At 49.3% G+C, this 26,116-nt stretch overlaps 1 protein-coding gene across 1 annotated transcript; it reads right to left on the bottom strand.

Annotated features, from left to right (window-relative positions):
* Positions 1-24,128: 24,128 nt before the first annotated feature.
* Positions 24,129-24,961, bottom strand: LOC139832527 (uncharacterized). The gene is made up of 4 exons (XM_071822307.1): positions 24,725-24,961; positions 24,384-24,519; positions 24,191-24,312; positions 24,129-24,158 (listed from the first exon to the last, which is right to left on the bottom strand). Exons 1-4 carry the CDS (start codon positions 24,959-24,961, stop codon positions 24,129-24,131), a joined length of 525 nt encoding a protein of 174 aa, XP_071678408.1.
* Between the last annotated feature and the right edge of the window lie 1,155 nt (positions 24,962-26,116).

Raw genomic sequence — 26,116 nt, 5'->3', positions numbered from 1 at the left:
ATTACTTCCAGGAGCATCCAGTAACAGTCGTGAGCAAAGCTCCGCTGTCAACGATTCTCAATAACGCTGACGCAACAAGACGCACAGCAAAATGGGGCATTGAATTATCCGCCTTCGACATCAACTACAAAGCCAGGACTGCGATCAAGTCCCAGATCTTGGCAGATTTCGTCGCAGATTGGACAGAAGCTCCGGATACAAATTTGGAGCCGGAGCTGGGTTATGCACTTCGATGGATCCAAGCAGCATCAAGGCTCGGGAGCCGGAGTCACCCTGAAGTCCCCTAATGGAGAAGAACTGCAGTACGTTCTGCAGATCCACTTCGAAGCTACAAACAACATGGCGGAATACGAGGCTCTACTACACGGTCTGCGCATCGGTAAGGAAATTGGGATCAAACACATCATTTGCTGTGGAGATTCCGACGTGGTAGCACAACAAGTAGCCGGAACCTGGAACGCCAGAAACTCCGTCATGGAGGCTTACAGAGACGAAGTTGAAGAGATCGCCAAATGCTTCCTCGGATACGAAGTCAAGTACGTCAGGAGAGACGATAACGCAGCGGCAGACATGCTATCCAAGCTCGGATCCGGCAGGAAACCAATTCCGCCTGGTATTTTCTTGGAGCATCTACGGATACCCTCGGTGAAGGGCGCTAACCCGGAATATCCAGATGTGGCCATATCTCCGGCTAGGGAAGTGATGGTCATCACTCCGGCCTGGACACAGCCTTTCCTGGACTACCTCATTGATCAAAAGTTGCCAGAGGACGAGGTCCTCGCACGACAGATCATCAGACGAGAAAGATCCTACACAATCGTTGACGGATAGCTTTACAAACGAAGCACAACAGGAGTTTTTCTCAAATGCGTCTCCAATAAAGACGGCATTGAAATCCTCAGAGAGATCCACGCAGGGGACTGCGGGCATCATGCCGCCCCCAGGTCACTCGTTGCAAAAGCTTTTCGGCTTGGTTTTTACTGGCTCACAGCTAAAGAAGATGCTTACAAGCTGGTAAAGACCTGCCGAGGTTGCCAGTACTACGCAACTCAACCAAATGCTCCAGCCCAAGAGCTGAAGACTATCCCTATCACCTGGCCATTTGCGGTCTGGGGGCTCGATATGGTTGGAAAGCTAAAGAAATCATCTCCTGGCGGTTTTGAGTACCTCCTGGCCGCTGTTGATAAGTTCAGTAAGTGGATCGAGGCAAAGCCAGTGAGAAAAGCCGACGGTGCTACGACACTAAAATTCGTCTGCAGCCTCGTTGTGAGATACGGCATCCCACACAGCATAATCACAGATAATGGCACAAACTTCGCGCAAGGAGAATTAAAGGATTATTGTGAGGACGTAGGGATACGGCTTGACCTCGCTTCTGTGGCTCATCCACAATCCAATGGTCAGGTCGAAAGGGCCAATGGTCTCATATTATCAGGGATTAAGTCACGCCTTGAAGAACCGCTGCAACGCGCAGCTAGAGCTTGGGCTGATGAGTTAGATTCTGTCTTGTGGATTTTACGAACTACCCCTAACAGGTCAACCGGATCTACTCTGTTCTTCCTGGTATACGGATCCGAAGCCGTGCTCCCCTCCGACATCATCCACGATTCACCGCGAGTCTCCGCTTACAATGAAGAAACTGCTGACGAGGCCAGACAGCTATCTGTGGACCTGATCAAAGAAGCTCGGAATTTAGCTGACCAACGTTCTACCATCTACCAGCGGAAACTCCGACGCTACCACAGCCGTCGAGTTCGAAACCGCTCGTTCATGGCCGGAGACCTGGTCCTCCGTCTTCGCCAGGTGAAAGATTACAAGTTGCAATCTCCATGGGAAGGACCCTTCATCGTTAGCAAAGTGCTTCACAATTGATCATACTACCTTGTCGATTTCCGGGAGCTAAAGGATAGACCTGCTAACTAGTACCGGAAATGCAAGCGAGAGGATCCGGATGACATATACGATGAAACAGATCGCCCCCGGAACATTGCACAGCTACGTCCTTTCCACACTTAGTAAAATTTTAGAATTACATACCTTGTAATAGTTATACATGATCAATGAAATAAAGCTTCTGGTTCACTCTTTGAGTCTTTTACCTCCTTTACTTGTTCATTTTTAGATCATGTATGTTTTCCGACTAAAACCGTAGAGCTGGATATTTCCGCCTAGGCGTGTATAAAAGTTGTGATTTTTAAAAATCATCCTTTTGGACGTAAGCTTAAGTTTTCTGGTGGAAATATTTTCTGTCGCAAACTCATGGATTCCTGGTAGCGATTTCCGGCACCTACGCTAGGGGCTTGTTTCCACGGTTATTGATGGATCGCCATTAGGCTTCGTCGCCGCTGGCTAGTATTTTCCGTCTAATGGTCCTCCGGCTCACGGAAGGTCAAATGAGCAAGTCGAAAAGTATAAAACCAGCACTTGCTTTCAATAAACGAAACATGCAAATAATATTCAAACGGATAGCAGGATAAGTATTTTCCGCCCATGCATAAGTGTTTCGTCCCTAGCTATTTAAGAATTTAAAGTTATATTACAAACCCTCTCGGGGCCAAAATGATGCATTGTTTTTTCTTTCCTTCCGCAGGAATAAGTTTTTTACTTCTCCTTAACCGGAGAAGTTTCCACATTGTCATCAGCCTCCGGAGCATCCTTTTCTTCACCCTTGGTTGGAGAGGAGACATCATCGTCGTTCTCTTCCTCGTCCTCAGCATGAGATGCAGCGCCACCTTGGTCCTCGGAACTTGTCCAGGTGTACTGGCTTCCGGATTGAGCAGGGCGGGACTCCGCCTCGCGTTTCTTGTGGAGCTCTGCTTCAAGGGGTTCGTCGGCTAGAAGAACCACCTTGTCATAAAATTCATCGTGGCAAATTCTCTGGGCGATGCGGGTGTCGTAGCCGCTAACTGCATCCAGTAGCGCGTTAACGTCCGCACCCGGAGGAACGCCAACAGTAACTCTGTCAATATCAAGATCCGGGTTATGCGCCAGGCACATGGCCAGAGACATGGCAGCAGCGCCTCGAGCCAATGATGCCTGCAGATCCACCACCAACTCCAGAAGAATGTCCATCCTCTTGATAAGTTTACGAACATCGCAGGTTCGGCTCTTCTTGATGGATAGGTTATGACAGATCTTCCGGGAGGCGGAGATGAGATCCTTGCAGTCTTCTCCGGCAAGCTGAAGCAGATCGTCGCGAGGGAATTGGCTCCGGCGTTCTTCGTTATATCCAAGAGGATCTGGAGGACACAAAATTTTGATCAGCATAACAGATTGAGCGCAACATATGAATTACTCTATGAGCTTCAAGGACATACCCATGAAGTCGAAGTTAAGCAGATCCCAGCAATTCTCTACTGTCTCCATATACTTCTGGAGTCTGCCAATTTCCTTCTGTTGTTGTTTGATGGTTTCACTGCCAGTCTTCCTCTTCAGTTGGAATTCACCTTCCTTTCGGATAAGCTCCGAGCTCTTCTCCGCCAGTTTCCTCTCCGCCTCTGCAAGCTTCGATTCTAGGTCTTTCTGGGAAGAGCGCAGGGTCTCGAGCTCGGAGGAGGCAGCGGCAAGGGAGGTGGATGCACTTATCCAAGATAAATCAAGACCAGTATGGAGACCGGATCATGTATTATTCGAAACCAAGTCGGAAACCAACCTTGGGCGTCCGACAGTTGCTTCTTCAGATCCGCATTTTCCTGCCTGAACTGCTGGATTTTATCCGCCTGGCTTATGGTAACGCGGTGTTGCAGAGCGATATTCTTATGCAGCTCATAGTGCAGAGCCTGCTGTTCCTGTAAGTACAAACAGAGCAGGAGTAAATTTCCGATATTTTATAAGTAAGTCTCTCTGAAGCATTATTGCCGGAAATGTTTCCGCCATAACGCTTGGGGGCTACTACGACATTTTTCACACAAAATATTATTTAGTATGAGATTTCTTCTAAGTATTTAGGTGCTAACTATTGACTAGTTTCCGCCTACATACTTGGGGGCTACTGGGGAGTACCTTTCGCTTGCAGAGGAGCTTGTCGAGGAATCGGCCAACTTCTTTCTTGAAATCCTGGATCTCCGATGACTCGGCGTCAGGTTTGCCCCAGGCGTTGTCCAGCATAGAATTGAGCAAATCTTGCTCAAGCTCCCATTTTTCTGCTTCAGTTAGCTTGTTGAAAAACTTGGTGGCATAGGCCTTTGGGGTGGAGGTGAGATCAGCCGGATCCCCGAAGTTCTTCGAAAAAACGACGATTTCACTCGCCGCAGCTTCAGCTTTCCCTGAGGAGTTGACTTCCGCCTCCTCTCGGCCTTGGACTTCAGCCTCGTCAGGGGCAGGACCTTTGCCTCCGGAGCTTTCTCCGCCCGCCTTCTCGCTGCTAACCGGAATGATTTCCGATGGAGTGGTCGTGGCTGGAGGGGGAGATTGCTCTGCCTGAGGAGGAGAGGGCTGGGGAGTTGCATGGGAGGCGCTTGGCGGAGCTGGTGTGGCAGGACCAACGGTCGGAGATTTTTTCATGTACTTCGTTATAGGCTCTTGAACGTTGGTCCGCGCAGTGGTGGTGCTCGGATTCCTACAAGCAAGCAAAGGAAATACATAAGTTACAAAGTTTATCAAGATAAAAGACGCTCTGTACTCGGAAACTTACGTCGCGCCCGGAATGTTGGGACGTGAGCGCTTTCCTGCTGTCGCTAGCAGTTTGAGACGCTCACGCTCCGCCTTCTTGGAGTCGAGCGGAGGCGGCTTGGTGACCTTGGGCTTCTTGGCGGAGGCCTCGCCGCTAGCTCCGGCATCGGAGCCGGAAGCTCTGGCGCGGGGACGCTTTGAAGGTCGAGGAGCAGCCTTTCGGGGTGCTTGTTCCTCTTCTTCCTCGGCATCCTCCGGATCCTCCTCCGCCACATCGCCGCTGACGGGGACTCGAAGTATATTGTGCAAATCTTCCTCCGCCAAAGTATCGAGCTGAGAGGAGGATTAGAGAACAAGTTAGAACACTTCAAAAATATGAGAAGTTGAAGAATAGCGAAGGAACAAGTGCTTATCGGAGGACATTGGTCATGCGTGTTGATGTCCTTAATCAGTTCCGGGACTGGTTGGCCACGGCCCATCTTCACCAGAGTCTTGAATCTCCTTTTGAGAGAATCAGCAGGGAGATCATGGCGCGTTACTCGGAGAGGATCATCCGCCCCAGTATACGCGCACATCAGACGTGCGTTGTAGCGCAGAGGCTGGATTCTCCGGGAAAACCAGCTAAGGATCAGCTGGGCTCCGGTCAGTCCGTCGTGGACCAACCAGGAAATCCTCCGAGCATCCTTCTCCAGTATCGAAGTTTGTGCGAGCGTGGGGATGAAGCTCCAGCTAGCCAGTTCTTCTGGAGGCTTGTTGCTGAAAGTGGGAAGTCCTTCGTGGACCTTCGGAACTGAGATGTTCTTCTCATAGAACCATCCGGCGTTCCAGTACCGGACGGATTCGTGGGAGTCATGAGGCGGATACATGCGGCCGTCGGAGCATGAAGGTCATGCTCCCGCAGTTCAACATGGCCTTGTCCTTTGTTTCCTTCTTCACCCGGAAGAAGAACTGCCATAATCGGACATCTGGTCGGATCCCAAGATGCCCTTCGCAGAGAGTTGCGAAGTTGGAGAGAAGGAGATATGAGTTTGGGCAGATGTTGTGGGGTTGAAGTCCGTATGTGTCGAGGATAGAAAGGAAGAATTCCGAACAGGGGAGCGACAGACTGCGCTCAACCCAAGCTTTGGTCACGACTCTCTCGTCCGCATCAGGCTTGGGGACGTCGGAGTCGCGCATGAAACTCCAATTGGCGGAGATCATGCCCTCGTTCTGGAGCTCCCTAAGCTCTGCGTCGGTAGTTTCACAGGGCCACCACTGACCCCTCACGCCTTCACGGATCCGGGCCTTGGAAGCCTTCTTGTCCTCCGCTTCCTGAACTTTGGCTGCCATTCTGGCTTGACCATCAAGTTCTTCTTGAAGTTCTTGGGGAGTAGGAATCCGGCTTAGTGCAGTGCTGGAAGAGGCGGAGAATGGTTGAGCTAATCGGATGTCGGAAACAAATGGTGGCAAGTATGCAATGGGATCCGGACAAATAGGTTCTAATGTGTTGGGTTTTGGGCTATTCGGAGAACTACCAGTACAAAGTGGCGAACCATGTGACATGCTTCCGGCTGCACCCATTCAAAGCTAATTTGAGTAAACCGGAACTACGCTAAGTCTTCTTCTACAGGGCCGGCGCACGTACCGTTAATGGCGCGGTGATCCGATGAGGCTCCGGTGAAGTAGAGGTCGCCGGACTTGGAGTAAACCTCGCTTTTTGACCATGAATCGGCGGCGGGCAAGGTTTCCCGATCAACCGCGATGATCTTGGTGCGAGGAGATGCTCGGAGTGGTGGCGCGCGAAGCTTCCCGCGGAGATGCTCGCCGGAGTTGAGATCGGACTGGCGGCGCGGCGCGAGGAAGAAGATGAAGTGGGTAAGGAGGTGAAAGAATGGAAAAGTTACCGCGCGTGGGGGTAGTTATAGACCTCACGCGGAGATTCGTGTTTCGGATCCAATGGCGGAAACTGAACGGTCACACCGTTGGATGTGTGACACGTGTCTTAGGTTAAAAGCGGTGAAACGACGTGGAGGTAACTTGATTGTGCGCTCCCGAAATTTCCGGCTAAAGATTCGCATCTTCAAAAATTTAGCGCGGGAAAAGAGGAAGTTGTGCGCGGGAAAAGTGGAATCTCCGTTACATTGCCGATTCAGAAGAAAAGAGGATTTCCGAGAAGATGATACCGGAAACAAGTAAAGTTTTGAAGCTCTTCAAGATTCTCTTCGGATCCGAGCTGAATGAAGTCGGAGGAATGATGAATCTCGGAGAACTTCGGGGGCTACTGTTGTGGGTATACTTTATGGGTATATCAACGGCATAGCCTAGATCCGGCAATCCCGGGTGGCCCACAGACGGTGATGTGGCATGCGGCCCATTGGGCGGCCCAGTTGCTGTAGATCCTGAAGGATGAAGTCCAGTCCAGGAACAAGGAGCCGGATCCCAATCGACCTACGAAGGAGGCCGGATCTGTGAAAGCCCATGAAGTATCCGGATCCAGCACGGTCCTGATGGAAGGCGGATCCTTGACGTACACGGCAAGATATTGTACCATAGTTAGGCAACTTGTATTCCGGCTAGGACTCTCCATGTAAACCCTAGATCCGTGCGCCTTTATAAGCCGGATCCTGGGAGCCCTAGAGGCACAATCACAACCACAATTCATTGTAACAACGCGAAAGCGCCCAGATAATTCCAGACAAGCAGCAGTAGGTCCTGTCATCGTGCAGGTGTTCCGAAGCTGGGTAAATCGCGTACCACCGTCCCATGAGCACTCCGCCCTATGGCCCCTACCTCTTCTCCCCCTCGCGAGGATCCCTCCTCTGAGGTACCGTCAAATAGGAAACGACAATTGGGCATCTTTGTGGTGGTTGATACGTCTCCGACGTATCGATAATTTCTTATGTTCCATGCCACATTATTGATGATATCTACATGTTTTATGTACACTTTATGTCATAATTATGCATTTTCTGGAACTAACCTATTAACAAGATGCCGAAGTGCGATTCTTTGTTTCTAACATTTTGGTTTCAGAAATCCTAGTAACGAAATATTCTCGGAATTAGACGAAATCAACGCCCAGGTTCCTATTTTCACCGGAAGCATCCAGAACACACGAGAACCGCCAGAGAGGGGGCACAGGGCCACCACACCTAGGCCGGCGCGGCCAAGGGGGGGGGCGCGCCCCCTATAGTGTGGGCCCCCCAGAAGTCCACCGACCTTGCCCTTCCGCCTATTTAAAGCCTCCGTCGCGAAAACCCTGATACGTTCGATGAAACCAGAGAAAACCTTCCAGAGCCGCCGCCATCGCGAAGCCAAGATCTGGGGGACAGTAGTCTCTGTTCCGGCACGCCACCGGGACGGGGAAGTGCCCCCGGAAGGCTCCTCCATCGACACCACCGCCATCTCCATCAACGCTGTTGTCTCCCATGAGGAGGGAGTAGTTCTCCATCGAGGCTCGGGGCTGTACCGGTAGCTATGTGGTTCATCTCTCTCCTATGCACTTCAATACAATAATCTCATGAGCTGCCTTACATGATTGAGATTCATATGATGATGCTTGTAATCTAGATGTCGTTATGCTAGTCAAGTGAATTTTACTTATGTGATCTCCGGAGACTCCTTGTCCCACGTGTGTAAAGGTGACAGTGTGTGCACCGTGTGGGTCTCTTAGGCTATATTTCACAGAATACTTATTCACTGTTATGAATGGCATAGTGAAGTGCTTATTTATATCTCTTTATGATTGCAATGTGTTTTGTATCACAATTTATCTATGTGCTACTCTAGTGATGTTATTAAAGTAGTTTTATTCCTCACTTGCGGTGTAATGGTGACAGTGTGTGCATCCGTGTTAGTACTTGGCGTAGGCTATGATTATGATCTCTTGTAGATTATGAAGTTAACTATTGCTATGATGGTATTGATGTGATCTATTCCTCCTACATAGTGTGAAGGTGACAGTGTGCATACTATGTTAGTACTTGGTTTAGTCGAATTGATCTTTCATGCACTCTAAGGTTATTTAAATATGAACATTGAATTGTGGAGCTTGTTAACTCCGGCATTGAGGGTTCGTGTAATCCTACGCAATGTGTTCATCATCCAACAAGAGAGTGTAGAGTATGCATTTATCTATTCTGTTATGTGATCAAAGTTGAGAGTGTCCACTAGTGAAAGTGTAATCCCTAGGCCTTGTTCCTAAATACTGCTATCACTGTTTGTTTACTGTTTTACTGCGTTACTACTGCTGCGTTACTACTGCTTGTTTACTGGGCAAAGCACTTTTCTGGTGCCGTTGCTACTACTTAATTATACCACCTGTATTTCACTATCTCTTCGCCGAACTAGTGCACCTATTAGGTGTGTTGGGGACACAAGAGACTTCTTGCTTTGTGGTTGCAGGGTTGCATGAGAGGGATATCTTTGACCTCTTCCTCCCTGAGTTCGATAAACCTTGGGTGATCCACTTAAGGGAAAACTTGCTGCTGTTCTACAAACCTCTGCCCTTGGAGGCCCAACATCATCTACGGGGAAAAGGAGGGGCGTAGACATCAAGCTATTTTCTGGCGCCGTTGCCGGGGAGGAAAGGTAAAAGGTACTCACACTCCGGATCTCGGCTACTAAGCTATTTTCGCCGTTGTAAGTACTCGAAGCTATTTCCTTTAGATCCTGCAATTGCATCTTTTTGTTTCTTGTTTACACTAGTTTGGCATAATGGACAAAAATGAGCTTCTTATTCTATTTCCTGATTTAAGACATGGATGGTTTGATGCGAAAATTAAAAAACCTATGGAACCTTATTTGCATGCTGGTAGTAATATTAGTATGAACGCTTTGAACACCATTGTTGATAATAATATAGAAAATTCTAAGCTTGGGGAAGCTGGTTTTGATGAGCATGATATTTTTAGTCCCCCGGGCAATGAGGAGGAAATTTACTTTGATGATACTTTGCCTCCTATTTATGATGATTATAATGATAGAAGTCTTTTGGTACCACCTGTTATGGAGGATAAATTTGATTATGAATACAATATGCCTCCTATATTTGATGATGAGAATAATAATGATAGCTACTTTGTTGAATTTGCTCCCACTACAACTAATAAAATTGATTATGCTTATGTGGAGAGTAATTATTTTATGCATGAGACTCATGATAAGAATGCTTTATGTGATAGTTATATTGTTGAGTTTGCTCATGTTGCTACTGAAAGTTATTATGAGAGAGGAAAATATGGTTGTAGAAATTTTCATGTTACTAAAATACCTCTCTATGTGCTGAAATTTTTGAAGCTATACTTGTTTTATCTTCCTATGCTTGTCACTTTGCTCTTCATGAACTTGTTTATTTACAAGATTCCTTTTCATAGGAAGCATGTTAGGCTTAAATGTGTTTTGTATTTGCCTCTTGATGCTCTCTTTTGCTTCAAATACTATTTCTTGCGAGTGGATCATTAAAACTGCTGAGCCCATCTTAATGGCTATAAAGAAAGAACTTCTTGGGAGATAACCCATGTGTTATTTTGCTACAGTACTTTGTTTTATATTTGTGTCTTGGAAGTTGTTTACTACTGTAGCAACATCTCCTTATCTTAGTTTTGTGTTTTGTTGTGCCAAGTAAAATCGTTGATTGTAAAGTTCATACTAGATTTGGATTACTGCGCAGAAACAGATTTCTTTGCTGTCACGAATCTGGGCAAAATTCTCTGTAGGTAACTCAGAAAATTATGCCAATTTACGTGAGTGATCCTCAGATATGTACGCAACTTTCATTCAATTTGAGCATTTTCATTTGAGCAAGTCTGGTGCCTCGATAAAATTCGTCAATACGAACTGTTCTGTTTTGACAGATTCTGCCTTTTATTTCGCATTGCCTCTTTTGCTATGTTGGATGAATTTCTTTGATCCATTAATGTCCAGTAGCTTTATGCAATGTCCAGAAGTGTTAAGAATGATTGTGTCACCTCTGAACATGTTAATTTTTATTGTCCACTAACCCTCTAATGAGTTGTTCTAAGTTTGGTGTGGAGGAAGTTTTCAAGGATCAAGAGAGGAGTATGATGCAACATGATCAAGGAGAGTGAAAGCTCTAAGCTTGGGGATGCCCCGGTGGTTTACCCCTGCATATTCTAAGAAGACTCAAGCGTCTAAGCTTGGGGATGCCCAAGGCATCCCCTTCTTCATCGACAACATTATCAGGTTCCTCCCCTGAAACTATATTTTTATTCCATCACATCTTATGTGCTTTGCTTGGAGCGTCGGTTTGTTTTTTTTTTGTTTTGTTTGAATAAAATGGATCCTAGCATTCACTTTGTGGGAGAGAGACACGCTCCGCTGTAGCATATGGACAAGTATGTCCTTAGGCTCTACTCACAGTATTCATGGCGAAGTTTCTTCTTCGTTAAATTGTTATATGGTTGGAATTGGAAAATGATACATGTAGTAATTTGCTATAATGTCTTGGATAATGTGATACTTGGCAATTGTTGTGCTCATGTTTAAGCTCTTGCATCATATACTTTGCACCCATTAATGAAGAAATGCATAGAGCATGCTAAAATTTGGTTTGCATATTTGGTCTCTCTAAGGTCTAGATAATTTCTAGTATTGAGTTTGAACAACAAGGAAGACGGTGTAGAGTCTTATAATGTTTACAATATGTCTTTTATGTGAGTTTTGCTGCACCGTTCATCCTTGTGTTTGTTTCAAATAACCTTGCTAGCCTAAACCTTGTATCGAGAGGGAACACTTCTCATGCATCCCAAATACTTGAGCCAACCACTATGCCATTTGTGTCCACCATACCTACCTACTACATGGTATTTCTCCGCCATTCCAAAGTAAATTGCTTGAGTGCTACCTTTAAATTTCCATTCTTCACCTTTACAATATATAACTCATGGGACAAATAGCTTAAAAACTATTGTGGTATTGAATATGTACTTATGCACTTTATCTCTTATTAAGTTGCTCGTTGTGCGATAACCATGTTCACTGGGGACGCCATCAACTACACTTTGTTGAATTTCATGTGAGTTGCTATGCATGTTCGTCTTGTCTAAAGTAAGAGCGATCTACCACCTTATGGTTAGAGCATGCATATTGTTAGAGAAGAACATTGGGCCGCTAACTAAAGCCATGATCCATGGTGGAAGTTTCAGTTTTGGACAATATCCTCAATCTCATATGAGAAAATTAATTGTTGTTACATGCTTATGCATAAAAGAGAGTCCATTATCATTGTCTATGTTGTCCCGGTATGGATGTCTAAGTTGAGAATAATCAATAGCGAGAAATCCGATGCGAGCTTTCTCCTTAGACCTTTGTACAGGCGGCATAGAGGTACCCCATTGTGACACTTGGTTAAAACATGTGCATTGCGATGATCCGGTAGTCCAAGCTAATTAGGACAAGGTGCGGGCACTATTAGTATACTATGCATGAGGCTTGCAACTTATAAGATATAATTTACATGATACATATGCTTTATTACTACCGTTGACAAAATTGTTTCTTGTTTTCAAAATCAAAGCTCTAGCACAAATATAGCAATCGATGCTTTCCTCTTTGAAGGACCATTCTTTTTACTTTTATGTTGAGTCAGTTCACCTATTTCTCTCCACCTCAAGAAGCAAACACTTGTGTGAACTGTGCATTGATTCCTACATACTTGCATAGTGCACTTATTATATTACTCTATGTTGACAATTATCCATGAGATATACATGTTACAAGTTGAAAGCAACCGCTGAAACTTAATCTTCCTTTGTGTTGCTTCAATGCCTTTACTTTGAATTATTGCTTTATGAGTTAACTCTTATGCAAGACTTATTGATGCTTGTCTTGAAGTACTATTCATGAAAAGTCTTTGCTATATGATTCACTTGTTTACTCACGTCATATACATTGTTTTGATCGCTGCATTCACTACATATGCTTTACAAATAGTATGATCAAGGTTATGATGGCATGTCACTCCAGAAATTATCTTTGTTTATCGTTTACCTGCTCGGGACGAGCAGAAACTAAGCTTGGGGATGCTGATACGTCTCCGACGTATCGATAATTTCTTATGTTCCATGCCACATTATTGATGATATCTACATGTTTTATGTACACTTTATGTCATAATTATGCATTTTCTGGAACTAACCTATTAACAAGATGCCGAAGTGCCGATTCTTGTTTTTTACGCTGTTTTTGGTTTCAGAAATCCTAGTAACGAAATATTCTCGGAATTTGACGAAATCAACGCCCAGGTTCCTATTTTCACCGGAAGCATCCAGAACACACGAGAACCGCCAGAGAGGGGGCACAGGGCCACCACACCCTAGGCCGGCGCGGCCAAGGGGGGGCCGCACCCCCCTATAGTGTGGGCCCCCCAGAAGTCCACCGACCTTGCCCTTCCGCCTATTTAAAGCCTCCGTCGCGAAAACCCTGATACGTTCGACGAAACCAGAGAAAACCTTCCAGAGCCGCCGCCATCGCGTAGCCAAGATCTGGGGACGAAGTCTCTGTTCCGGCACGCCGCCGGGACGACGGAAGTGCCCCGGAAGGCTCCTCCATCGACACCACCGCCATCTCCATCAACGCTGCTGTCTCCCATGAGGAGGGAGTAGTTCTCCATCGAGGCTCGGGGCTGTACCGGTAGCTATGTGGTTCATCTCTCTCCTATGCACTTCAATACAATAATCTCATGAGCTGCCTTACATGATTGAGATTCATATGATGATGCTTGTAATCTAGATGTCGTTATGCTAGTCAAGTGAATTTTACTTATGTGATCTCCGGAGACTCCTTGTCCCACGTATGTAAAGGTGACAGTGTGTGCACCGTGTGGGTCTCTTAGGCTATATTTCACAGAATACTTATTCACTGTTATGAATGGCATAGTGAAGTGCTTATTTATATCTCTTTATGATTGCAATGTGTTTTGTATCACAATTTATCTATGTGCTACTCTAGTGATGTTATTAAAGTAGTTTTATTCCTCCTGCACGGTGTAATGGTGACAGTGTGTGCATCCGTGTTAGTACTTGGCGTAGGCTATGATTATGATCTCTTGTAGATTATGAAGTTAACTATTGCTATGATGGTATTGATGTGATCTATTCCTCCTACATAGTGTGAAGGTGACAGTGTGCATACTATGTTAGTACTTGGTTTAGTCGAATTGATCTTTCATGCACTCTAAGGTTATTTAAATATGAACATTGAATTGTGGAGCTTGTTAACTCCGGCATTGAGGGTTCGTGTAATCCTACGCAATGTGTTCATCATCCAACAAGAGAGTGTAGAGTATGCATTTATCTATTCTGTTATGTGATCAAAGTTGAGAGTGTCCACTAGTGAAAGTGTAATCCCTAGGCCTTGTTCCTAAATCTTTGCTATCACTTTGTTTGTTTCTTGTTTCTTTGCGTTACTACTGCTGCGTTACTACTGCTTGTTTACTGGGCAAAGCACTTTTCTGGTGCCGTTGCTACTACTTAATTATACCACCTGTATTTCACTATCTCTTCGCCGAACTAGTGCACCTATTAGGTGTGTTGGGGACACAAGAGACTTCTTGCTTTGTGGTTGCAGGGTTGCATGAGAGGGATATCTTTGACCTCTTCCTCCCTGAGTTCGATAAACCTTGGGTGATCCACTTAAGGGAAAACTTGCTGCTGTTCTACAAACCTCTGCTCTTGGAGGCCCAACACTGTCTACAGGAAAAGGAGGGGGCGTAGACATCAGTGGTCTTGCCATTGCATTTTGTGCATCGGCTTGACTTCTCCACAGTTATACGTGGAGGTGAAAGTTCGTGAGATATTCACTTCGGGAGCTTGTTTCCGGAGCTTATTCCTCTTGGGTCTTTGGACCCTAGACGGTTTAGTGGTCTTTGTGGTGTTCTTGGGGGCTCCAATTAAGTTGTGGAGATTCTTCAAGGGCAAGGCCTTTGTGGCGATTTATTGGGAGCCTCCAATTAAGTTGTGGAGATAGCCCCAAGCTTTGTGCGGGTTCGGTGACCACCCTAAGGTTCCATAGTGGATCGAGGACATCCCTTTTGGTGGGAATTCTCGAGGAGAATACGGTGGCCCTCGTGCATTTGTTCTGACTTGTCCTCCACACCGCTCCAATGAAGAGTAGCACTCGCAAGAGTGTGAACTTCGGGATACATCGTTGTCTCCGCGTCACTTCGGTTATTCCTATACCCGAGCTCTTTACTTATGCACATTACTTTGTGATAGCCTTCGTGCTTGAAGTTATATATCTTGTTATCACATAGTTTCTTGAATTGCTTAGCATAAGTCGTTGGTGCACATAGGTGAACCTGTTGTGGGTATACTTTATGGGTATATCAACGGCATGGCCTAGATCCGGCAAGCCCGGGTGGCCCATAGTTGGTGGTGAGGCATGTGGCCCATCGGGCGGCCTAGTTGCTGTAGATCATGAAGGATGAAGTCCAGCCCAGGAACGAGGAGCCGGATCCCAACCGACCTACAAAGGAGGCCGGATCCGTTGAAGCCCATGAAGTATTCGGATCCAGCACGTACTTGAAGGAAGGCGGATCCTTGACGTACACGGCAAGACTTTGTACCGTAGTTAGGCAACTTGTATTCCGGCTAGGACTCTCCGTGTAAACCCTAGATCCGGGCGCCTATATAAGCCGGATCCTGGGAGCCCTAGAGGCACAACCACAACTCATTGTAACAACGCGAAAGCGCCCAGATAATTCCAGACAAGCAGCAGTAGGCCCTGTCATCGTGCAGGTGTTCCGAAGCTGGGTAACTCGCGTACCACCGTCCCGTGTGCACTCTGCCCTATGGCCCCTACTTCTTCTCCCCTCGGGAGGATCCCTCCTCCGAGGTACCGTCGATTAGGCAACGGCGGTTGGCGCCCACCGTGGGGCTGTGGCGTGCGGAGCCGGGAACCGGGAGGGTTCCGCCATGGGAAGCTACGACGACACCATCGGCGTGGGCGCGTCCTTTACGCCGGAAATCTGCCGATCGTCCCTCCGGATGAGTGCTGGATTCCGGCTAGGACAAACCCCGTCAAGCTCTCCATCGTCCCAATTGGCGGCATACACATCTTCATCGGGGAAACCGTCGATTCCGATGGAAACCCACTGGTAAGTAACGCAGATCAGCCGCCGCAGAGCTGACGCTGTCGCGAAGATCCGATCTGAGATGCAGGAGCTTCCCAAGGAAGATTCCGCCTTGGATCTGGAAATTTCAAAGCCCACCCAATCCGCCCCTGAGCAGGAAACAAAGGTGGAAGACCAATGCAGATCCGCCTGGGTCTCCCAGGTGTTAGAAAAGCAGAGGTGCCACTTCGTACACTTCTTGGCCCATACCGCCGGAACCGCCCCTCAAGAAGACGGAGCTGGTCCCGAGCAGGTAGCGGCACCGGAAAACGGCGCAGATCCGGATCAGGCTCAGCCTGTCGGAGAAAGCGAAGCTCCGGTTGAAGAGTCGATTTTGGGCAATCTGAGCCCAATTTCCGGAGATACCCCCTCCATGGAATCTGATGACTTCGTCCGCAAGCTAGGGGTGTACGGTTTCGGCGCTCAGCCTGAAAGTCGACTCCGCCCAGCCTAAGCGAGGTTCTCGCAACGGTAGCAGCGCTGGGACAAACTGGATCTGGAGAGCAAGCCAGCCAATCCGACCCCCAACCATCCCAACAAGGATCTCCAATGTCTCGGGTGCGACCCCAGAGGGATTCTTCCTCGGAGGAAATCCTGTCAGCAGAGGAGATGGTCGCGCGAGCAGTTCTTAACACACCTATAACCCCGGGCGACGCCGCAGATCTGGAGGCCCTAGAGGCCACTAGAAAGGAAATGCTGGCCACCACCAAGAAGCTCGCCGATACCGAAGCTGCGTTAAGGGAAGAGAGGGCAGAAGCTGCAGGATTGGTGGAAAATTTCGACAGACAGGATCGCGAGATTACTGCCACACTCGAGCAGGTCAAGAGCATGAGGGCTGAGTGGGAGGTAAAGATGATCTACGCACAGGCGGAGGCCGATCGAATTGTTAGAGAAGCAATTCCGCCTCGCAGGATACCCTTCAACACGCCCGCAGAGCACCAGCCGCTGGAAACCCCAAAGGACAACATGCAAAAAGCTGCGGAACTGTTGAAGAAGAAGGACGAAGAAGTTGATATCAACTACCTCTGCACACTTATCGCTTCAGCAGTGCAGCAGCAGAGCAAGGCAGATACTTCGCGCAGGTTGGAATCCAATCCGGATAACTGTGTATCTACCGCGCAGAAGGACGCCCGCGCTGATCGGCACCCCGACGATGAATCACACACCGGATCCTCGGAGCGCAGAAGAAGGACCAGGGAACACCCAAATCCGATCCCCGTTCCGTCAAAGACGCCTTCGTCAGATCCACGAAAAGGAAAGGATGCGATGTACTCCGGACGAGACAAATACCGCAACCCCTCTCCTCCGCCCAATGGTTACCCGCGACCCCCTCGCCGCCGTAGTCCAGCCGGAAACACCAGGCCCCCAGGGCATGGTGGGATTATTATCCGCGACAACGTCTTTGCCAAGAAACAAATGAGGAGCGCTCGCCGGAACCTCGCCGGAACCAGAACAATGTTCATGAGCCCGAGCCCAGGAGGAGTCGGAATGAGGACGGCGGCCCAGAACCTCGCCGGAACCGCGATCCAGAACCTCGTCGGAGCCGCGACCCAGAACCTCGCCGGAGCCGGGACCCAGAGCCTCGCCGGAGCCGTGACCCGGAGCCTCGCCGGAACGACCAGGGCAGCCAGCGCCAGGGCGAAGGCAGCCACAGGAGCCGGAGCCAGCACCAGGAAGGTCGAGGAGATTCAGATGGCGGAAGCAAGAAGTCTGACCGCCCACCTCGCAGGTCTCCCTCACCACCACCTAGCGGTGGCGGCGGAGGTGGAGGCGGAGGCAATGGTCGGAGATCTCGCTCTCGCTCAAAGTCCCCTCGCCACGGCTCCGCGCGGCCGCCACGGGACCGCCTTAACGAATACGAGAACCGACTACATTGGTCCGAAGTGTTTTGGCAGGATGATTCGAGAGGAACCAAAGCCAAGGATGAACCTCAAGCTACCGGAAATCTGAAGCATTATGACGGCACCGAAAGGCGGATACCTGGATTGAGGATTACTATAATCTTTGTAACCTTCGCCGGAGGAACCCCTAACATCGCCTGCCGCATGCTTCAGTTGTACCTTGTAGGTCCAGCCCGGATCTGGCTAAGCGACCTCGAGCAGAATTCCATCTTTTGCTGGTTCGACCTGAAGAACGCTTTCGAGAAACACTTCAGGGGCACCTACAAGAGACCTGCCACAACAAGCGACCTGCAGGCATGCATCCAAAAGAAGGGCGAAACATCGAGGAACTTCCTCACCCGATGGTTGGCATGCAGAAACGAGTGCGAGAACGTCGACAACCGCACAGCGATGCACGCCTTCATTGGGGGCTTGCAGCGAGGAGGATTGCTGCGACACAAGCTAACTTGCTTGGTCAATGCAAATAAACTGACGTTGGACGACATGATCACCATCGCCAGCGATCACACTGCCGCCGATGACGACGCAGGCGGTGATCTCGCAGCTACAGCAATCCCCCTGCATCAACAAAAGAAGAACCGTGACAACGGTAGCAGCAGCAGTCATAAGCGCAAGAACCCTGATGACCAGAAGAATGGCGGATCCGAGATGGTCGCCATGGCGTTTCAACGCAGAGGTCCAGGAGGCGGAAGAGGACGCGGACGGGGAGCCGGAGCCGGCAGGGGTCAGCAGCATACCTCTGAGGTCACTGCTGGCGGATCCCGCGCTCCGCAAACCTACGAGGAGTACAGAGACATGCCCTGCCTGGCCCACCTGGATCCGGTTACAGGGAAGTCCACTCATACCAACCGCAACTGCAAATGGGTCAATGATCTAAAGAACGACCCGGAGGCAGGATACAAGCGCGCCCGGAACCACCACCCACGCGGCAAAGGTGGCAAGGGCAAGAACAAGGACAAAGAGGACGATAGTTCCGAGGCGATGGATGAGGATGATAACTCGCCGGATCCCAAGGCAGGAGCCGCAGGTAAATCCAACCCATTCGACAAAAAGAGCGTGGGGGCTTACCACACCTTCCTCGGAACCCCAACAGTACGCGCCTCCAAGTCAGCTACCCGGATCCTGAACGCCATAGTTCCGGCTGTGCCGCATTACGTCAGGTGGTCGGAAATCCCGTGCACTTTTGATAGGAAGGATCACCCCGCAATTGTGCCGAAAGAATGCTACGCCTTGGTTGTAAGTCCCCGCATAGATGGGTATGACTTCTCCAAGTGCCTCATGGATGGCGGAGCCAGCTTGAACATCATGTACCTGGAGACTCTAGAGCGGATGAACCTCACCAAGGAACAGCTCAAACACAGCACCACTGAGTTTCACGGTGTGGTTCCGGGTAAGAAGGCGAACTCCCTCGGCAGCATTACACTTCCCGTGGCTTTTGGCGATGTTCATAATTTCCGCGAAGAGAAGATCACGTTTGAAGTTGTGCCCTTCAAGAGCTCCTACCACGTCATCTTCGGCAGGCCCACCTACCACAAGTTCCACGCAAGAGCGTGCTACATCTACAACAAGCTCAAGATTCCGGGTCCTAAAGGTATGATTACCGTATCCGGAGACTACAAAAAGGCTCATGAGTGCGAGTTAGGCGAAGCCGCCTTAGCGAAGTACGTGATATCTGGAGAAGAGCTGAAAGGCTACAGAGCCGCGGTGGATCCGACTGAGATGCAGACCACCAAGAAGCAGATCTCCGAGGAGAAAACCTCCTTCAAGGCCGCGATAGAAACCAAGAAGCACGACCTGATCAAGGGTGACTCTTCCAAGCAGGTTTCAGTCGGAGCCAACATGGACCCCAAATAGGAAGACGCGCTCGTCGAGTTCCTCCGCGCTAACATGGATATCTTTGCATGGCAACCTTCTGACATGTCCGGAGTACCTAGGGAACTCGCCGAGCACTACCTCAACATAAATCCGGGGGCTAAGCCGGTGAAGCAAGCTATGCGACGCTTTGGAGACAAGAAGCGCCGCGCCATAGGAATGGAACTAGCAAAGTTACTAGAAGCAGGTTTTGTAATAGAAGTTATCCACACCGATTGGGTCGCGAATCCCGTCCTTGTACCCAAAAAGAACACTGAAATACTAAGAATGTGCATCGATTACTCTGGCTTGAACAAACATTGCCCGAAGGATCCGTTCCCCTTGCCGCGCATTGACCAAGTCATTGATTCGACGGCGGGGGCGGAACTCCTGTGTTTTCTTGATGCGTATTCCGGGTATCATCAGATCCGGATGAAGGAATCCGACCAAAAGGCGACTTCATTCATAACCCCGTTCGGTACTTACTGCTATGTTACTATGCCTTTTGGTTTGAAAAATGCAGGTGCTACTTACCAACGTACGATGCAGCGGTGCCTAAAAGACCAAATTGGCCGGAACATGCACGCTTACGTCGATGACATCGCGGTCATGACCCGGAAAGGATCTGACTTGATCAGCGACCTCACAGAAACCTTCGACAACCTCCGCAGGTACAAGATGATGTTGAATCCGCTGAAGTGCATCTTTGGCGTGCCAGCCGGAAAACTCCTTGGCTTCATAGTTTCTCACAGAGGCATTGAGGTTAACCCGGAAAAGATCAAGGCAATCCTGTGCATCAAAAGGCCAACTTGTCTCAAAGATGTGCAACGACTAACTGGTTGCGTCGCAGCAATCAGTAGGTTTGTTAGCCGTCTTGGCGAGAAGGCACTACCTCTGTACAAGCTGCTGAAGAAAACAGACAAATTTGTCTGGGATGACGCAGCCGACGCAGCTCTTCGAGGGTTGAAGGAAATACTCACCTCCCCACCTATCTTAGCAGCTCCAGCAGAGTCAGAGCCAATGCTCCTTTATCTGGCAGCTACCAACAAAGTCATCAGCCTCGTCATCGTGGTGGAGCGAAAGGAAGAAGGTCATGAATATGACGTCCAAAGACCTGTCTACTACATTAGCGAGGTGCTAACGGAGTCAAAACAAAGGTACCCCCACTTTCAGAAGCTAGCCTATGGAGTGTTCCTGGGCAGCCGGAAGCTGAGGCACTACTTCCAAGAGCATCCAGTAACAGTCGTGAGCAAGGCTCCGCTGTCAACAATTCTCAACAACGCTGACGCAACAGGACGTACGGCTAAATGGGGCATCGAATTATCCGCCTTCGACATCGCTTACAAACCCAGGACTGCGGTAAAATCCCAAGTCTTGGCAGATTTCGTCGCAGATTGGACAGAAGCTCCGGATGCAAGTCTGGAGCCGGAACCAGAGACATGGGTCATGCACTTCGATGGATCCAAGCAGCATCAAGGCTCAGGAGCCGGAGTCACCCTGAAGTCCCCTACCGGAGAAGAACTGCAGTATGTTCTGCAGATCCACTTCGAAGCTACTAACAACATGGCAGAATATGAGGCTCTACTACACGGTCTGCGCATCGCTAAGGAAATTGGGATCAAGCACATCATATGCTGTGGAGATTCCGACCTGGTGGCACAACAAGTAGCCGGAACCTGGAGCGCCAGAAATTCCGTCATGGCGGCCTACAGAGACGAAGTTGATGAGATCGCCAAGTGCTTCCTCGGATACGAAGTCAAGTACGTCAGGAGAGACGATAACACAGCGGCAGACATGCTATCCAAGCTCGGATCCGGCAGGAAACAAATTCCGCCTGGCATTTTCCTGGAGCATCTCCGGATACCCTCAGTTAAGGGCGCTAACCCGGAAAATCCAGAGGTGGCAGTGTCTCCGGCTAGGGAAGTGATGGCTATCATTCCGGCTTGGACACAGCCTTTCCTGGACTACCTCATCGATCAGAAGTTGCCAGAGGACGAGGTCCTCGCACGACAGATCGTCAGACGAGCAAGAACCTACACAATAGTTGATGGACAGCTCTATAAACGAAGTGCAGCAGGGGTATTTCTTAAATGCGTCTCCAATCAAGATGGCATTGAAATCCTCAGAGAGATCCACGCAGGGGATTGCGGGCATCATGCCGCTCCCAGATCACTCGTTGCAAAAGCTTTTCGGTTAGGTTTCTATTGGCTTACAGCTAAAGAAGACGCTGATAAAATAGTCAAGACCTGCCGAGGTTGTCAGTATTACGCTACTCAACCAAACGCTCCAGCCCAAGAGCTGAAGACCATACCTATCACCTGGCCATTTGCTGTCTGGGGGCTCGATATGGTTGGTAAGTTAAAAAGATCATCTCCTGGTGGTTTTGAATACCTCCTGGTCGCTGTTGACAAGTTCAGCAAATGGATCGAGGCTAAGCCAGTGAGAAAAGCCGATGGTGCTACGGCACTAAAATTCGTCTGCAGCCTCGTGATGAGATTCGGCATCCCACACAGCATAATCACAGATAATGGCACAAACTTCGCCCAAGGAGAATTGAGGGATTATTGTGAAACAATGGGGATACGAATGGACCTCGCATCTGTGGCTCACCCACAATCCAATGGTCAGGTTGAAAGGGCTAACGGCCTAATATTATCAGGAATTAAACCACGCCTTGAAGGACCGCTGCGACGAGCAGCTGGAGCTTGGGCCGATGAGTTGGAAGCTGTTCTGTGGAGTTTACGAACTACCCCTAACAGATCAACAGGGTTTACCCCTTTTTTCCTGGTATACGGATCCGAAGCCGTGCTTCCCTCCGACATCATCCACGATTCACCGCGAGTTTCCGCCTACAATGAAGAAACAGCTGACGAGGCCAGACAGCTATCTGTGGATCTGATCGAGGAAGCTCGGAACTTAGCTGACCAGCGCTCTGCCATCTACCAGCAAAAGCTCCGACGTTATCACAGTCGTCGAGTTCGGAAACGCTCCTTTATTGCAGGAGACCTGGTCCTCCGCCTTCGACAGGTGAAAGACCATAAGCTGCAATCTCCATGGGAAGGACCCTTCGTCGTTAGCAAAGTGCTTCATAACGGGTCGTACTACCTTGTTGATTTCCGCGAGCTGAGGGACGGACCTGCTAACTGGCACCGGAAACGCAAGCGTGAGGATCCGGATGACATCTACGATGAAACAGATCACCCTTGGAACATCGCACAGCTACGTCCTTTCTACACTTAGCATATATTTTCCGAGTTCTAAACTCTGTAATAGTTATACATGATCAATGAAATAAAGCTTATGGTTCACTCTTTGAGTCTTTTACCTCCTTTACTTGTTCATTTTAGATCGTGTATGTTTTTTCCGACTAAAACCGCAGAGCTGGATATTTCCGCCTAGGCGTGTATGAAAGTTGTGATTTTCCAAAACCGTCCTTTAGGACGTAAGCTTAAGTTTTCTGATTAAGTTGTTATCTGTTGCGAACTCGTGGATTCCTAGTAGCGATTTCCGGCACCTATGCCTGGGGGCTTGTTTCCGCGGTTATTGACGGATTGCCATTGGGCTTCGTCGCCGCGGCGGCGTTCCGGCTAAGGTTTTCCGGCTCGCGGAAGGTCAAGCGGGCAAGCCGGAAAACAATGAGATCAGCACTTGCTTTCCGACACAAAACGAAACATGCACATAACATTTAACGGATAGCAGGATAAGTGTTTCCGCCCCATGCATAATCGTTTCGTTCCTAGCTACTTAAGAATTTAAAGTCTTATTACAAACCCTCGCTGGGGCCAAAATGATGCATTTGTCTTTCCCGCAGGAATAAAAGTTTTCATTCCCCCTTAGCCGGAGAAGTCTTGCCCTCTGGATCCTGTTCCTTGGCACCTTCGGCCGGAGAAGACACGTCGTCGTCACTTTCTTTTTCTTCCGGTCAGCAGTCTTGCTGGTCTTGGGTTCTTCTTGGGGAGCATCCTTGGAGCTGGTCCAGGTATATTGGGACCCGGATTCCGTGGGTCGCGCCTTCGCCTCGAGCTCCTTTTGAAGTTCCGCTTCCAAGGGCTCGTCTGCGGGCAGAACGACCTTGTCATAGAATTCCCCATGCCGGATCCTGCGCGCGATACGGGTGTCGTAGCCGCTAACTGCATCCAGCAGCGCACCGACATCCGCATCCGGAGGAACGCCCGTGGTCACTTCATCAAGATCAAGACCCGGAGTATGTGCTAGGCACATGGTCAAGGACATTGCAGCTGCGCCTCGGGCTGACGACGCTTGTAGATCCGTCACCAGCTCCGGAAGAATGTCCATCTTTCCAACAAGCTTCCGGACGTTGCAAGTGCGGCTCCTCTTGATGGACAAGTTATAGCATATCTTGCGGGAGGCGGAGATGAGATCTTTGCAGTCGTCGCCTGCGAGTTGAAGAAGGTCATCCCGTGGGAACAAATTCCGGCGCTGTTCCGGATACCCAAGCGGCTCTGTATAAAAGATAATCAGGATATAAGCATGCACTTTGAGCGCAAAGTAAAAAGTCGGAGCAAACATCTTGATGAGGTTCCGGTATCGTACCCAAGATGTTCTCATTGAGCAAGTCCCAGTGATGCTCCACGGTCTCCATGTACTTCCGGAGTCCATTGAGCTCTTTTTGCTGCCTCTTGATGGTTTCGCTATCAGCATTCTTCTTCAATATCGTTTCGCCCCTTTCCCTGATGAGCTCGGAGTTTTTCTCCGCCAGCTGCTTCTCGGCCTGCTCCCTCTTTAGTTCCGCCTCCTTTAATTTCGTTTCCAAATCTTGGTACGAGGAGCGCAGGTTCTCAAGTTCAGAAGAGGCTGTAGCAAGGGAAGAGGATGCACCTATAATAACATAAGTTAACAACAAGTCCTAAGTCGGAATATGACTAGTGACGAAGAAGGCGGAAACCAACCTTGGGCGTCCGCCAGCTGCTTGGTCAGTTCCGCATTCTCATCCTTCAGAGCCCGGATATTTTCCGCCTGATTCAGAGTAACGCGGCGCTGAAGCGCAATGTTCTTGTGCAGTTCATAGTGCAGCGCCTGCTGTTCCTGTAAAACATAGACAGAGCAGGAGTAAAAATTCTGCCTGTAAAGTGGTTTTCTCCAAAGCATCATTGCCGGAACGTTTCCGCCATAATGCTTGGGGGCTACTGATCCAATTTAACAACTTTCCCGGAAGTAATCTTTTTAAGCATCTAAGCGCTAACTACTTTTTGAGTTTCCGCCTACATGCTTGGGGGCTACTGGGGAGTACCTTTTGCTTGCAGATGAGCTGGTCGAAGAACTGGCCGACGTTTTTCTTGAAGTCCTGGATTTCCGATGTCCTGGAATCAGGCCTCCCCCAGGCGTTGTTCAGCATGGCGTTGAGCAGGTCTTGTTCAAGTTCCCACTTCTCCGCCTCGGACAGCTTGTTGAAGAACTTAGTGGCATACGCCTTGGGGGTGGAAGTGGTGTCAGCCGGATCTCCAAAGTTCTTCGGAAAAATGACCATGTCGCCAGCGCCCTCTCCAGCCTTCTCGGAAGAAGTAACTTCAGCCTCTCCTTGGCCTTGTGCTTCCGCGTCTTCTTGGGCAGGGCCCTTGGCCTTAGGATCTTCTCCGCCCGCATGCCCGCTGCTAACCGGAATTATTTCCGGTGGAGTGTTTGCGGCAGGTGGGGGAGATGGATCAGCCTGAGGGGGCGACGGTTGAGGAGTTGGGTGGGAGGCACTTGGTGGAACTGGAGTAGAGGGACCAACAGCCGGAGATTTTTTCATATATTTCATGATGGGCTCTTGGCTGGTGGTCCGCGTGGCAGTGACCTTCGGATTCCTGCAAACAAGTGAAAGGATTCAGACAAGAGATAATTTCGCCAAGACAAAGTTGCATCATGTTCGGAAACTTACGGGGCGCCGGGGATGATGGGGCGCGTGCCCTGGCCAGCTGTTGAGAGCATCCTTAGACGCGCACGCTCCGCTTTCCTTGAGTCTAGCGGAGGTGGTTTTGTCGTCTTCGGCTTCTTGGCGGAGGCCTCGCCGCTAGCTCCGGCTTCAGAGCCGGAAGCTTTGGCGCGGGGACGTTTTGTAGGTCGAGGGGCCGCCTTGCGGGGTGCCTGTTCCTCTTCCTCCTCGTCGTCTTCCGGAGCCTCCTCCGCCGTGTCGCCGGTGACGGGGACGCGATGAATCGTGCGAAAGCTTTCCTCCGCCAAAGTGTTGAGCTGGAAGGAGAATGAATAAAAGTTAGTTAACATCCAAAAACTTGTGAAGTTTGAAGCGATGAAAAGAACAAAGCTTACCGGAGGACACTTGTCGTTCGTGTAAATATCCTTGATCAGTTCCGGGACCTGTTGGCCCCTCGGAATCTTTACCAGCGTCTTGAACCTTCTCTTCAGAGAGTCGGCCGGAAGATCGTGGCGGGTAACCCGGAGAAGATCGTCCGCCCCGGTATAAGCGCACATCAGGTGCGCGTTGTAGCGTAGAGGCTGGATTCTCCGGGAGAACCAGCTAAGAGTGAGCTGGGCTCCGGTCAGTCCGTCGTGGACTAGCCAGGAGATTCTCCGCGCAGCCTTCTCCAAGATCGGGGTCTGGGCGAGCGAAGGGACGAAGCTCCAGCTTGCAAGTTCTTCCGGAGGTTCGTTGACGAACTGGGGCAGACCTTCATGAACATCC

This window comes from Lolium perenne, chromosome 1, assembly GCF_019359855.2.
Source record: "Lolium perenne isolate Kyuss_39 chromosome 1, Kyuss_2.0, whole genome shotgun sequence".
Lineage (NCBI taxonomy): Eukaryota > Viridiplantae > Streptophyta > Magnoliopsida > Poales > Poaceae > Lolium > Lolium perenne.
Note: the sequence above shows the minus strand (reverse complement) of the source record. Positions and strands in the feature narration are given on the sequence as shown.

Coding starts and splice junctions, on each gene's coding strand:
- LOC139832527 (XM_071822307.1), bottom strand. CDS start 24,961: ATGGTCATTTTTCCGAAGAACTTTGGAGATCCGGCTGACACCACTTCC. Junction 24,520..24,724: donor AGCTCATCTGCAAGCAAAAG/GTACTCCCCAGT, acceptor TATGTTTTACAG/GAACAGCAGGCGCTGCACTA. Junction 24,313..24,383: donor GCAGCTGGCGGACGCCCAAG/GTTGGTTTCCGC, acceptor ATGTTATTATAG/GTGCATCCTCTTCCCTTGCT.